The 14,509-nt window shown below is 40.3% G+C and overlaps 1 protein-coding gene across 5 annotated transcripts in view; it reads right to left on the bottom strand.

The window, feature by feature from the left end:
- Window positions 1-14,509, bottom strand: part of LOC113029322 (collagen alpha-1(XV) chain-like) — a 122,247-nt gene that overhangs the window by 5,274 nt on the left and 102,464 nt on the right. For 3 of the 5 annotated variants that reach the window (XM_026180149.2, XM_080306131.1, XM_026180146.2), the window contains 28 exons: window positions 14,315-14,401; window positions 13,034-13,157; window positions 12,624-12,667; window positions 12,085-12,264; window positions 11,892-11,918; window positions 11,723-11,776; window positions 11,514-11,594; window positions 10,990-11,037; window positions 10,754-10,888; window positions 8,579-8,632; window positions 8,168-8,203; window positions 4,492-4,626; window positions 4,091-4,150; window positions 3,958-3,993; window positions 3,713-3,757; window positions 3,330-3,392; window positions 2,908-2,943; window positions 2,724-2,807; window positions 2,571-2,636; window positions 2,324-2,386; window positions 2,124-2,213; window positions 1,991-2,026; window positions 1,837-1,890; window positions 1,447-1,503; window positions 1,225-1,284; window positions 1,092-1,133; window positions 396-423; window positions 177-245 (listed from right to left, as the gene is read on the bottom strand). In XM_026180149.2, coding sequence (XP_026035934.2) covers window positions 177-245; window positions 396-423; window positions 1,092-1,133; window positions 1,225-1,284; window positions 1,447-1,503; window positions 1,837-1,890; window positions 1,991-2,026; window positions 2,124-2,213; window positions 2,324-2,386; window positions 2,571-2,636; window positions 2,724-2,807; window positions 2,908-2,943; window positions 3,330-3,392; window positions 3,713-3,757; window positions 3,958-3,993; window positions 4,091-4,150; window positions 4,492-4,626; window positions 8,168-8,203; window positions 8,579-8,632; window positions 10,754-10,888; window positions 10,990-11,037; window positions 11,514-11,594; window positions 11,723-11,776; window positions 11,892-11,918; window positions 12,085-12,264; window positions 12,624-12,667; window positions 13,034-13,157; window positions 14,315-14,401 — 1,894 coding nt within the window. The remainder of the gene's footprint in view (window positions 1-176; window positions 246-395; window positions 424-1,091; window positions 1,134-1,224; window positions 1,285-1,446; window positions 1,504-1,836; window positions 1,891-1,990; window positions 2,027-2,123; window positions 2,214-2,323; window positions 2,387-2,570; window positions 2,637-2,723; window positions 2,808-2,907; window positions 2,944-3,329; window positions 3,393-3,712; window positions 3,758-3,957; window positions 3,994-4,090; window positions 4,151-4,491; window positions 4,627-8,167; window positions 8,204-8,578; window positions 8,633-10,753; window positions 10,889-10,989; window positions 11,038-11,513; window positions 11,595-11,722; window positions 11,777-11,891; window positions 11,919-12,084; window positions 12,265-12,623; window positions 12,668-13,033; window positions 13,158-14,314; window positions 14,402-14,509) is intronic. The other 2 variants (XM_026180148.2, XM_026180150.2) reach the window with 2 other exon arrangements.

Genomic DNA, 14,509 nt, shown 5'->3' on the forward strand with positions numbered 1-14,509 from the left:
GAGGAGAAACAAAAACAAACAAACAACACTTTTATTCTTGAATCACAGCGGGTTAAAAAGCTACATAAATTACCCTTTTTAAGCCTCCTTTATATTAAGATTGATTTTTCTCTCTGATAATTCTTAATATATTTAGTGTTTTTATTTTAATACTAAGGAAGACATTTTTAACTCACTTGGTGGAGCCGGTATCCCTGGAAGTCCCCTCTCTCCCTTCTCCCCTTTTATTCCTATCTGACAGTTACCTTTGAGACAACAAAATGTACTGTAAATACGCTGCAACTTTGGGTATGTTTATTAAAAGTATTTTGAGTGTAAAGGCAGTCTCTGGCAAACTATTTCCATAATTAGTTGATGTTTAATTTACAGGAAACAGATAAGGTGACCAAACCTACCAGCTGCAATGGTTCCATTTGAATTAAGCTGAAATAACAGAAAAAATGCAGATTAACAACAGGCAGTGACACAATTCCTTGTCAGTTTACAATACATTATAGTACTGATACCCCCGTTTTGCATGTTAACACTACACTTGATCAGCAACTGCAAACACATGCAGATTTTCTACAGGTGCGACTTTATAACTACCTCCTTTTGTTTCCTGCACTTAGCATTTCAAGTCTTTACAGACTTGAAATGCATCATGCAGGGATATTTTGGAGCAGCTGTTAAAATGTTTTGAGTGATAAAAGGTGTTACAATGAAAAACATGCGTGTTATCGGTACACAGAAGGAAAAGCAGAGGACGGTGTTAAGAGAGAAAAAAAATGGCGTGGTAGCCCACAAAAAAAGTTTTGTACTTTTGTGCACATGAGGTTTGATCAAGATGCACTTCAGAGTCGGCTCAGCATACACTCTAAAGTCCGATGGATAATTCATTTACATGCTGACTTTTATGCAGCCTGTGTCAGAGAAAAATCAAGTATGCACTGCAGATAAGCAGACAGACTGTGCGAAATCAATATTCCACAATACAAATATAATTTTACCAGTGGGATTTTACATAAAGCTCTTTAACACAGGCTGCACTAAAGCTGTCGATTTATTATGCTTTATTAGTATACAGTGCAGCTGTACGGTCAGAAACCTACGGGTGTTTTGCAGTGTGGTCTGGGGGGTATAGGGAACACTGTCTTTAGGAAGAAAAGGAAACAGTGAGCAAATAAAACACATAATTTAAAGTGACAATTGACAAGAACTGTGTAAAAAATTAAAAGTGTTTACTCCTTTGGGGCAGTTGAATATTCCTGGGCGCCCCGGTGGGCCGGGAGGGCCGGGAGGTCCCTATGAAGAGTAAAAGAAAAAAAGACAAAACTGAAAAAACTGAAATGAAACTCTTTGCCAAACTGGCACAAGGAAATCAAAGCAACCTATGCTTCATTTGAAGATTATGATCAAAACCAGGTGCACAATATTCATACATAGAAACCGTAAAGCGTGACTCACTGGCAGGCCTCGAGAGTCCCCTTTCTCTCCTTTGGGTCCCATGAGGCCTGGGCGACCCTACAGAGACGGAGAGTTGTTATCCAAAAAGCAATTAAGTTTTTAGAAAAGAAAGTTACATAGATTTTAACTTCAACAATTCCCGCAGGGAAATTTGGGAGATGGATAGTTGGATAGTTTGCTGAACAAGTCAGTGTGTGATCAAATTTAACATAAAACCAAATCAAACAGGAGTTTCAATACATGAACTGAGAAAATTAGTTTGGAGAAAGCTAATCGTGTCAAATATGCACTGTTTTAGTTCATCTTAATCTTCTAATTTGTGAATCAATGCACAGAAATATGTTAATCTACTCTTAATTAGACAGTGTTTGGAGAGTCCATGGTGCTTACTGGTCTTCCAGGGAGCCCAAATTCTCCCTTGTGTCCCGCTGGTCCTATGGGCCCCTGTTGGGAATTAGAAAAAGTGATGCACCTGATGATCTATATCAGTGGAAATAAAACCAGCATTCATTAGCATTTACTTTAGTTTTCTGCAATCACTTACTTGAATTCCAGGGGGCCCTGGTACACCGTTCTCTCCCTGCAAACAAAGCTATATTTATGTACCATCCTGCACTCTTCATACACATACACAGAAAACTTTATCAGGGAGTTAGGTCTAAAAAGTGCAATATAACCTTGAATCCTTTGGGTCCCACTGGCCCAGGCAGGCCTGACATCATGGATCCATCTGCTGAGATGACAAATCCTGGCTCACCCTTTTCACCCTGTGTGTACACACAAGTACATTTAAAAAAAAAAAAAAGCAACTTCCTGATAGTTTTCATTATAGTGTCCATACAGAAAACAAATCATGTTGTATGTACATCCCACTTACTTTAAGTCCAGGCGGTCCTTGCAAACCTGGCAATCCCATGTCACCCTTTGGACCCTTTGGTCCCTGCAAATAATTATGAGATTTCACAATTGAATAATTGATAATCTATATAATGAAATAAATCAAAGAGCAACAGCAGTGGGATGGTATTCCAGTAGACTTTTTGTAACCAGAAGAGTCGCCCTCTGGTTGCTATTAGAAAGAATGCATTTGGTCTACACTCAGTGAATTTTGGTCAGGTACTCACAGCGGGTCCCTGAGCTTCAAAAATCCCTGAGAAGTTAAAGGCACCATCTGTGTCGTTCAATAAGAGCTGAAGACAGAGAAAAGGAGTTTTAACAGTAAGACAGAGAATCACTAATGTTTAAATAGTAGAGTCACCAAAAGTATCACTACTTACATCCTGAAGGTTGATGATGGTTCCTGGTGGTCCAGGTGGTCCTGGGGGCCCAGGCAAACTACGCCCATCCTGTCCTGGCTCTCCCTGGAATAAAAATAATAATAAAATAGTTGACATTTTTACCTTTCAGCACATAGCAGTGCATGTATGCAGTATCTGTCTAGCAACTTGTTGATGGTTTCACCTTTTGTCCTTGGTCACCTTTGTCCCCCTTTGGTCCCTACAGACACAGGATTAAACATTAGCTGTAGTTCTTAGTGCCACTTAAATATGTGTCTGTTCTCTCCGACTAGTAAAAATGTAGTATGTGTAAAATCATTTAAAAAACATAAACAAAAGACACATATATAACTGTTGCATTTTGTAAGTTGGTTAACCTTACTCTCCAGTTGCTGCTGCATCTGCAATCTACTTTGCAACCCAACCCCACCCAAGCTACGGCTTTTTATGCTGTTTTTGAGTTACATCTGTTGTCACTGATGCATGCAAACTAGTGCAGACTGAAATAATTTACAGCTTGACTGAACATCATTTATTTAAGCATCAGTCTTTAAAAAAAGGGCACACTGCTTATTAAAATGTGTCAGAATTATTTAGATCACTGACCTCTGCCCCAGTCAGTCCATCTGTACCAGGAATGCCTGGGTCCCCGGGAACACCCTGCTCTCCCTGCAGAAGGAATGAAGAAAAATAAGCATCATTATGATGTAAAAAGGTGACTTGATTTCTGTCTTCTTAAAACTGAGGAATTCTTTCTGAAAAACTGATAAATAACCAAATCAATGATATTGATTATAATGTTCCAATCCAAATCCAAAAGTTGGCTGTGAACCTGTAAGATGACAGAATCTTTACTTTCTAGAGCACCATGCAGCCTAAAGCCAACATCTCCTCTCACCACAGGGCCTTTTACTTAATGGTCATTTATGGACCTAAAGCAAGCAGACTTTCAAGAAGCTTGTCTGATTTAATATCTTCAGCAGACTAACCTTTTGTCCTGGCTTTCCTGGAACACCAACAAAACCATCTTGACCCTATGAAAAGGATGAAGGAGACAAAATAAAGAAATCTAGATTTAAAAAAACAAATTGCATTTAGCAAAAACAGCAATTTATTGTATGCATCACTGAATGCCATCCAAGGCCTTAGATTTTAAATGTTCACCCATCCAACTTAACCTGAGAACATTTTTCAGGGAGAGCCATTTACATGGACCCACACACAAATATTTTACCTTGGGTCCTGGAAGTCCTGGGAGTCCTGGAGGTCCCTGTGAAAATCAAACCAAAATCAAACCTCGGGTAATAACAGCAGCCGTTCGTGAAATGCAAAAATGATAATACACTAAAATCGTGCCACATTTGTACCTGTGGACCTCTGGGTAATGTCGCTGCTGAAGCGGCCTCTAGCCCCGATCCTTCCATGTCCTAAAAAAATGCAAAGGCATCTAGCAATGAGCCAACATGTTTGTTGGAAACGAGGGCTCACATCAAATTTATGCACAGTTAATGATCAAAACTTTTGTTATAACACACACGCTGCAGCATTCACGGACAATTCATTTGCACTGTTTCTGTGTTTACAGGGAGATTGGGTTAAACAATGCATAGTTATTATACGTTCTTTGTCATCATGCTCTAGTTCTACAAACAAATCAATACTCATATCAGCTAAAGTTGCATATTATTCTTTATGATTTTCTAATGATAAAAATGACAAAACATTAGATATATTATCCCCATACATTTAGTAGTGAAACACACTATACCTCAAAGTCTGGGATGAAGTTTCTTCCTGGAGGCCCTGGGGGGCCAGGAGGACCAGGCAGACCCCTAGGACCAGGATGCCCTTCTGGACCATCTGCTCCTGGTAGACCTGGGAATCCTGGTGGGCCCTGATCTCCCTGAAAGAGACAAAATGTTTTTTGTTTTGTTTTTTACTTTTAAAGGTAAAAAAATATTTTAGCAGGTAAGGAGTTGCTTTAACATAGCACAAGAAACCATTTGCCTCAATGCAAGCAGAAAAAGTGAGCAGAATTATGATTGCCAATATCGATAATGGTGGTTTGTCAATGTATCAAATATAATGAATAGCAAAATGAGCAGATCTTAACCTTTTGTGGGAGGTAAGTGAGCAGAGCTATGCTGTAGTATTGTGAGACGAAATGAAAAAACACAAATTGCACACATTCCTATTACTGACTCTCTCTACCGATTTACTCTTTGACAGTTTTAAAAGTAATTTAAAAAAAGATTAAAAAACACATTTCAATCGACTTCAGCACAGATTAAATGACACGGGCAGACATCGTCTTTCAACTAACCCTAACTCACTTCTCCACAGTTCCCACCCGTGTTCTCAGCCTGTTACAATTCAAAACAAAGAAGCGTAGCCATATAAATAAGCAAAAAAAACCCCAAAAACTTCACTGTTAGCAACACTATTGCAGATTCAGAAGGCAGATTTATAGTATCTGTGTATTGCTAGTTTTTCCTTCCTTCCCTTCTTCCTTCTCAGATCATTCTGACAGCGTGCTTCTTCAACCTAGGAGGAGGAGACTTCAACCTAGAAATTGACAGGCTCAATCCAGCAGTGAGTCAAAGGAATTTGAAGTCCATCATTCTTAAATAATACAAGAGTGAATTTGGTCTTTACAATTCTTGGCGTACGTATCACTCTCAAGGATTACACCTTCCTTTTACCAGTAAACCACTCACAATCTCGCTTAGACTACTTTCTAGTTAGCAGCTCCATTATGAGCGATATCACAAACGATCAAATTCAGAAAAGAGTCACGCCACCAATTAGGAGCTGGAGATTTATTACATCATTACTGAAAGAACAACACTTCATGGGCTGGGCGCTCAGGTATGCACCGGCTCACTCCCGGTGGCGGCTTGTCGGGGCCTGGTGCCTGTGGCTCGGTCGTGGCCCTTCGGACGGGGTGGAGTGCCCTCGGCCTCTGGGCCTGGGGCTCGGTCCACTGTGGCACAGCTGGCTGCCGGTGGAGCTTAGGGGCACATCACTGCAACCCTCTCTGGCTTCTGCTCCGCGGCTGCTGGGTGATCCCTCATCTGGGGCTCTCCTCAGCTCTTATCGGTAGAGTGGCACAGTTGCCCCTCCGTTGGTCTTCCTTGGACTCTTGCTTTCTGGGGGTCTCTGGTCCCTGGAGGAGATCCAGGGACCAGGATGGGGCTATGGCCCACACCCTCTAGCAGATCGTTACATGAAGGAACCTTTTGAATACAAGTGTGCTCATGCTCACAGGTTTACACACAGGTGTTCACGGACACAAACGACACCTTCCTTTGCTGCTACCTCAAAGCACACTGTGCGCTGTCAATCTTACGTGCTGTGCAATAATAGTCAATATTTAGTTTGTACACATAGATTACCGCAATGATGTTGTTTATTATATTGCTCTCTTTTTTGCTTGCTTTCTGTCTTTTTTTCCCTCTCAACAGGTGATCCAGGTGATTGATATATATGTATTTTTTGCCCCCCACCTTTTTTTTTGTTTGTTTGTTTGTTTTTGTGCCCTTTATCTCCGTCTCTCTTCCCCGCTGTTCTTCTTTCCCTCCCGCTCTTTCTTTCTCCCTTTCCTTTCCCCCAGTCATGTATGTAACAACTGAAAATAAAATAAAATAAAATAAACAATAAAAAAAAAGGTCAATCAAATGGACCAGTACGGCAAGGCGGGGCTGGTCCACTTGGTATAGTAAATCCGTTGGGCATCTTTCTTGGCCTTTATCCATCAGAATTATTGTCTAAAGAACCAAACGAGACAGGTGGCAGAAAAAAAAGGAAAAAAAAAAGAACAAAACTTCATTAATTATTTCTAAAAGAAATGGGCAACATATTTAGATAATAATGACCTGAAAGGAATATCACCATGTTGTCCGGGGCTTGGTCTGTGACCCAGCGTTATGGGTTTATTTTGTATTTTTGATTCCTTATGTTTTATTGAAAACATGTTAAAACAGCATCTTATGCTGTTATTATTAGTCAGGATTTAGTTGAGTTGTATTCTAGTTTTTCTGTCATCTATGTCTCCCTGGTGGTGTGTCTCTTTTGTTCTCCGTGTTGTCTTTCTTGACACGTGTTCTATGGAAAGCAGGAGATGTAATAATGTAGGGCAAAATATTATCTTACTGTTCAAATAAACTACTCATTTTCACCAATCCCTAGTAAAATCCAGATAATTATCAGAACACAATACAAAGTTTTTCATCATGTAATGAGAAAGGGTGTGGAGTGTCCAGGAGACAGAACAACTATACTGGGTGCATCTTGTCTTGGACCCAGACCAGTTAGTCTTGCCCCTTCACTTTGTCACACATCTCCAGAGGAGTCTTCATCTGCACACTCCAATACACTCTTTGTGGTGGGGGTGGTGGGTGCTGACCCAGACTCAGTAGTGTTCCGGGGCATTGACATTGCTGACCCCAGGTCAACCTTCTTTAACATCATGGCGGATTTTGGGGAATGAGGGTGCCCACTGAGCCAGTGGTTTTCTGCCAGTCCCTACTTGTGCTTGTTGGTCCCAGGGTGAGTGGGTGAAGGTCGTCAGCCCGCTCCCTTGGTGGCACAGGTTGGCCTGGACTTCCACCATGTCGGGGAAGAGTGGCGCTGCCAGGTGGTCCTGGGCGCCTCGGGCACTGGAACCCTGGGACCCTGCTATCGGCTCGTACCAGGGTGGCCAGCCTCTAGCAGGGTCGAGTGCCCATTACCTCTGGTTCTCTGGGATTCTCACCCTTTGGCTGTGGGCACCCCATCTGGGGCCTCTCTCCTTCTCCTCCTGGGATGGACAAGTGAATGTCACAGAGATGTGTGGCCTCAGGTCTTGGACCGTCTTGGGGGTTGTCCTGGTTCCATCTCTGCATGCCTTCAGGCTTCTGGTGGGTATTGTTGCAGCTTCCCACCCTCATTATGAAATACATTTGTGACAAAGACACACTCACCGTCTCTCTCTCTCTGTCTCGCTCACTCATACACACACATTATAGGAAGATTTGTGGATTCATGTATCTGTGTATTATCAAATGTCTTGTGTTCACGTGCTGTATGTTTGTTTTGTTCTTTGTTTCTTACAGATGCAGCAGTTGGCGATACATTGGTGCATTTCTATTTGTTTCTATCATCCCATTTCTACTCCCCATCCAAACCATCACCACTTTTTTTTCTCTTGCCTGTCTTGACTTAGACATCGTCATATCCATATATAATATTAATATTTAAAATAACACAAAAATAAATGAATAAATAAGCAGATAAATGATTCACATGAACAAGAGGAGCCTATAGAGATTCTGTATAGCTGTTCTTGCAAAAGCTAAATGTGTTCGGCACCACCATGCATTCAGATCACAAGTCTGATTACAAAACCTTCCAGCAGGACAGGATTAAAAAACAATAACAAAAACAAAAAAACAAAACAATCTTACCTTTGGTCCTGGTTGACCACTCACACCAGGCTCGCCCTGTTAAAAACATAATGAAATAGAGTTAGCTCGTGTTTAATGGGGAAAGGTTGTTCTTTCGGGTTTCCATGAAAACAAAAACAGAGCGGCTATTGCAATACAGACTTGTTTACACTCAAGCCCCTTTGGCTTTATTGGTCCATTGGGGCATCTCATTAAGAGGCTCTTTGTGTTAGGCGGTTATAGAGTTTTTGTCTAATTGTTTTTGCTAACAGAGTACTTAGAGGCCTTCTCTAGGGAAATCAGAGAGGGCTAAAACTAAAGGTTGAGGATTGGAAAACACACAAATGAGAGCCAAAACCAGTGAGAGGATTTTCTTCTTAAATCCATGTCTTAAATAGTGACAATACAATATATGTTGATCATTAGCCTTACCTTGTCTCCTCTCTCCCCAGCAGGCCCAGGATTGCCATCTTTTCCACTGACTCCCTGCAAGTGTAACAAAATTATTTTTTTCCCCTCAAGAATTTGGATTTACCAGAATAACATGTACATGTATTACAGAGTTGGCATAGTTTGCGTAATTGTGGCTCTTATTCAGATTTTTTGGACAAAAGCGGGCTGCTTGGTGTGAGCTCATAAAAGCGAGCCGTTTGAAATGAGAACATATTAAAGCTCTTGAGCCTCTTTGGTCTGAAGTGAATAAAACTTTCATGAACCAAAGCAGCCTTGCAGTGAATACTCCATGCCTGTGAGTACATCATTCACACTGTTAGTAAGAGCTTCTATAATTAAAAAAAAACAAAAAGACACATTTCCACCAACAGATGCTACAGCTGCAACCAAATTCAAGCGCTTGTTGTTCATCACTTTAGCTCCTGCCGTAAAAGCTGCGAGGATAATGGAAAGAAAGGCCTGATCCATTTACTGGTGTGTGGGTGCAAATACAAGCTTTTGAAAATGAAACATTTTCACAAGCCTCTATGTAGTCTCGTGAAAAACAAAGTACATCACATGATTTAACGACGTTTGTTTAGGCTCTCAGTTCTGGCCACAGAATTTCAATCAGGTTGAAGTCTGGACTAAGCCCAGGCCACTGCAACAACCCAATCCTTCTCTTTTTCAATAATTATATTGTAGATTTGCTGCTTTGCTTGGGATCATTGTCCTGCTGTATAACACAATTTCAGCCTGGCTTTAGCCATTGGAGAAATAATTTCAATAAATACTTGAGTATATAGAGGAGTTCATGACTCAGTGACTGCAAGGTGTCCAGGTCCTGTGGCTGCAAAACAAACCCAAATCATTACCCCTCCACCACTGTGCTTAATAGTTGGTATGAGATGTTTCTGCTAATATGCTGCATTTGGGTTTCATCAAATGTCCTGCTGCGCTTTATGACCAGACTTCTCTACTTTGGTCTTGTCTGTCCAAAAGAAATTGTTCCAGAACTCTTGATTAGTTTTACAAACCTAAGCCGTGCAGCCATGTTCTTTTTAGAGAGAATAGGTTTTCTCTTGGTGACCCTTCCAAAGAAGCCACACTTGTTTCAACCTTACTGTCACAAACTTTAACATCTAATATACTAACTGAGGCTTGTAGAGTCTGAAATGTGGCGCTTGGGTCAGACCTTGTGGTGAAATTGTTGGGACATCCACACTGGGGAAGATTGTGACCTTGTATTAACACACACCTGACTGCACCAGACCCACAAACTACCAACTTCTGCTTTTATAGAAGTGGTCACACTTTATGATGATCAAATAATCAGGTGCATTTGATTAGCATTAACCTTATAAAAAGTAGTAAGGACGTACTTGATTTTTCATAGAATTCCATCGTGCTGGGAAAACTTCATTTTTCACATGATTATAAAATGAGGTGGCAGATATGTTTATGTACTGTACAATTTAACTAGTGTATGTAATGTATTTCAAAAGAGGAACCACTAAGTCTTAACTGCAGACACATACAATCTTTGTTCATTCTGTGCATCAAGCAATGGCAGGAAAGCAGTAAATGAACATTTTAAATGGCATTGGGGGAAATACTGTCTTTTCAGCCCATTGTACCTGACCAGACCCTGACTCTGAATCAGACCCAGAGCCACTAAACCACTCCTCAGACACCTGAACACAGAACCCAGGTCAAAAATGAATGTTCTGAAGGCAAAGACTAAAAGAAAGATGCATTTCAAAAAAACCTTAATCACAGAAATGTTTCATGCAAAATTATGTTTTTGTTTTGTTTTGAATAAAAACTGCTCTTGATTTTAATTAATTCTATTGTGTGTGTCAGGTGGGTCCTTTGAAAGAGTTTTAATAGAGTTAGAGTATACCTCCTGTTTAACTTTTAGCATAAATTAGCAAATGACAAATGAGTTTGTTATGTGAGAGCAGATGTGAAATCTACTAAAGAAATTACATTTTCAGTGTTTGTCTTGTCCTTCCAAAGAAACCATAATACTGTATAAACTTGAGCCTGTATAAACTATAATACTTGAGCTGCTAGAGTTTACAATATGTAGAAAACATATTGGTTCATTTAGTATTTTTAAGCTGCTGCATTTAGATTGGGCTCTAACAGAAAATGGACCAAGGTAAAACTCACAGGAAGTCCAGGTTCGCCCTTTGCTCCATCCCTTCCATCTTTCCCAGGAGTCCCAGGTAGTCCAGAAAAGATGTCCTCAGAAGGAGATCCTGGGGGCCCTGGCAGTCCTGGGGGACCTGGAGGCCCTGGGGGACCCTGATAACACAAGAAAACATTACAGTTATGGGAAAAATGCTCTGTAAAACAGGTAAACTATAGTGTCAGTATACAGAGACAGAGAAAGCAACTTCACTTACCCTAATAATCTCTGTGTCACTGTCAAAGTCTTCAAATCCAGAACCCTCCTGATGAACACAAAGGCAATGACCCCTCATTTAGTCAAAAGGTAAGTCACTTATACTAAAATGTTATGGTTGGTTATAACATAATGAGCCTTTTTTTTCTCATTCCACAATATATAAATAAATATTTTATTTTCAACTTAAAATATTTATTTTCATCCCCAGTATGAATATCACTGCTGTGTAAAAATGTTGAGGAACATAATGAAAACGATGGGCGTATCATCAGATCTGATTTCTGCTGCAACAAATGTGACTTAGCTTTAGCATCACACCAGAAAAAATACAACCTAACAAATTCATATCAACATTTGGAAATAGAATATGGGCAGTGTCTACATGAAAAGTTCACGTATATGAAGGTATACAGAACAGAAACAAGGATTTCACAAATAAACTGGAGCTAATTTTAGTTCCTTGTATGAATCAAGCACACCTGATTTTGCTTAAACTAAGAACAAAGTGAATAAATGACTGACCAGGAACACGGAGGACTTGCTGGGCTGCCCTGGAGGTCCTGGAGGACCCGGAGGGCCAGGTAGTCCAACACCAGGATCACCCTGAGAGAAACAGAAGAAAGTTTGTGTTATTTTCTACATTTCAAGGATTACTTACTTATTTCTTTAATTATATATTTAATTTTATAAGTCCATGTTAAAATTTCTGTAACCACCCTAAAGGTTTTTACCTTTTCTCCCTTAGGACCAGACTCTCCGGGTAGTCCTGGAAATCCTTTTGCTCCCTGAGAGAGATGACAATCACAGCAGTGCACATGAGCTTTCCCCTCTGAGACATTAAATAATAACTTCCACATGAAGGAAACTATATATTTGAAAGACTAGGAGGATTTTACTTACTGGTGAACCAGTTTCCCCTTTGCTTCCCTGGAGAAAAGACAAAAACAGAAAGCAAATCAATCATGTTTAAATCTGACAACACAACAGAGTAAAAAAAACATCCTGTGCTCCGTGAACGGACGTCTGAATTGTTTAAAAATAGAAGCTTGTGAATGCCTCAAATTCAGTGCACAAACGTGCAGGTTAAACTCACAGGGTGTCCATCTTTCCCTGGAAGTCCAGGTGTGCCTGGGGGTCCCTGTGGTCCTTGTGGGCCTCGTTGTCCAGGCTCCCCTCCTTGTCCCTCTTCTGAGGCTGGTCCTGGAGGGCCTGGAGGTCCTGGGGGACCAGCTGGGCCTGGCTCCCCTTTCTGCCCTGGATAAACCTGGAGGGACTAAGGAGTTAGGATTTTTTTTTTATTTTTTATGTAGACTGCAGTCACACTAATTTAAAAAAAATAAAAGGAAAAAAATAGGGCAGCATCAGCTGTAGTAAGTGGGACAAACTTGCTCTACAGGAAACAGTTTCCGTTTTCTCTCTCTCTCTCTCTCTTTAAAGCACATTTAATGTTAACCTCATCAACCACGTCACTTCCAGCCCGTCTAGAGTTACAGCAGAGTACCAACCATCCCCTTTACAGACCTTTAAAGACCTGTTGCCTTAATTATATAAAAACTGTAATGATCTTAACCCATAATATGTTGAAACAGACACATTTATGTTATATAAATTCAGAAGATAATTCTGACTTACAGTGTCAGGTGTGGAAACTGAAGCACCTGTCTGAAATGACTTTGCTGTAACATAAAGAGAAAAAGGAAAAAACAAGCATGTTTGAGCACATTAAAAATGGCACTGCTGTGGATTTGATGAATAAAGCACAGATGAAAAGGTTGAGCATTGGATCATACGAACAAAGGAAAGGAAGCTACACTGTGTCTTCAGCAACATCTGGTGGAAACTCTTGGAAATGCAACGAAGGAGGAGCCGATTTACTCATGAATTGCAGCACAAACGAAGGGAAGCATGAAATAATTTTGCTATATCACTGGTCTAATCCTGAAAATATATATATATATTTTAAGTGGCAGATAACTGCTGTTTGTTGCCACAGGACAGAGTTCCTGAGACCACATTAAAACGTTTACATGAATGCATTTTACCTTGCACCGTGGTCACCTCCACTTCCTGCCCAGAAGCTTCCTCAAAGTTGTCATCTTCGTCATCGCTTGTTGGCATCTCAGTGGGTGGAGGTGGGATCACAATGTAAGTGGGGGCCAGCTCTGGCTAATAACCACGATGGTAAAACAAACAAACAAACAGACAAACAAACAAAAAAAGGAATCAGTGTGCATCTTTAGACCAACCTTCAGCACTAAACTGCATATTTTTTATATTTTTAAATGCATAATATTCTGCAATCTGGATATTACAGCACACTAGTTATAGCTGCAGCTGTGGATTAATTAAAGAGCCTTTCTTTTTTTTTTCTTTCATAATTCAACAAAGAGTCTCTGTATATGTGAACAGACAACCAAACAAGAAAAAGAAAGAAAGTGAAGCGTTTGCCACGGATGGTAGGAAATGTTTGCTCTCAGATCAGATCCTAATACAGTGTCACACTGACAGCCTCATTCCACACATTTCTTAGAGTATTCCAACATTACGTCTACAAGATCTGCTGCGATCATAAAATGTCATGACCGCACGCCTAGAAAAGCCCGCTGTCTTGCTCATGAATGATAAATAGAAATGACTGCAGATGGAAAAAAGGCTGTAAATCATTTTCTTTCCTGAAGAGAGTTTTTGATTTTAATCCATCGTCTGACAGGCCTTTGAGTGTCCAAGGGAGACGCTTATTAAGTAGCTCAGACTGCCTGGAGAAGAGGTCGCACACATCTGGATTGTGTGTTCATACAAAAGGGACTGAAATACATGTACATCAGTGAAGTCATACTTGGACCACAGATGGTGATCTGTGTGATTGAAATCTCTCTTATCTGCACTTTTAGATGGTTTCTTAGCTAGTTTCTTGGAAGACAATCACCAAAAACTCAAGTGTCTTTGACTCTGTAGCTTAAAGTTCCCAGAAAATGACTAAAAAAATCAACTAAAAATTGATTTGTGGACTGAGTCTTAATATTAAGTTACGTTTTTAAAGTTTTAATCAACAGGTTTATTTTAAATCACTATGGGAACATAACTTATCTATACAATGACACATTGGCCATCTTCTTTTCTTTTTTAGTGGGCTTTTTTAGAAGCCATTTCCTTAAGCATAGTAATGTGATATTATTTGCATAAATTCATTACAGATTGCACAGAGCTGGCAGCAATTATCATCATTTTGGTGTCTCCACAGGTACTGAGAGGACAGAAGCTTTTTCATTTGTGACTCGCTTGCACAAATAAATGGGGTAAAAACAAAACAACAGTGCACACACCATGGTGAACTCTCTCTCCTCCACAATCTTCTTCACTTCATCTTTACCCTCCAAGTTTTCATTGTCACCGCTCCCGTAGCCAGAGGCCTGGAGTTGAAAAGGAGAGCAGGATAAAAGGAATTAGAAGACAAAACACAGAGAAAGTTGGAAAAGTTCAGCAGACCAAAATTCCATCTGAGTTTTTAGCTGCAGGAA

The sequence above is a fragment of the Astatotilapia calliptera genome, chromosome 9 (assembly GCF_964374335.1).
Source record: "Astatotilapia calliptera chromosome 9, fAstCal68.1, whole genome shotgun sequence".
Taxonomy (NCBI): Eukaryota; Metazoa; Chordata; class Actinopteri; order Cichliformes; family Cichlidae; genus Astatotilapia; species Astatotilapia calliptera.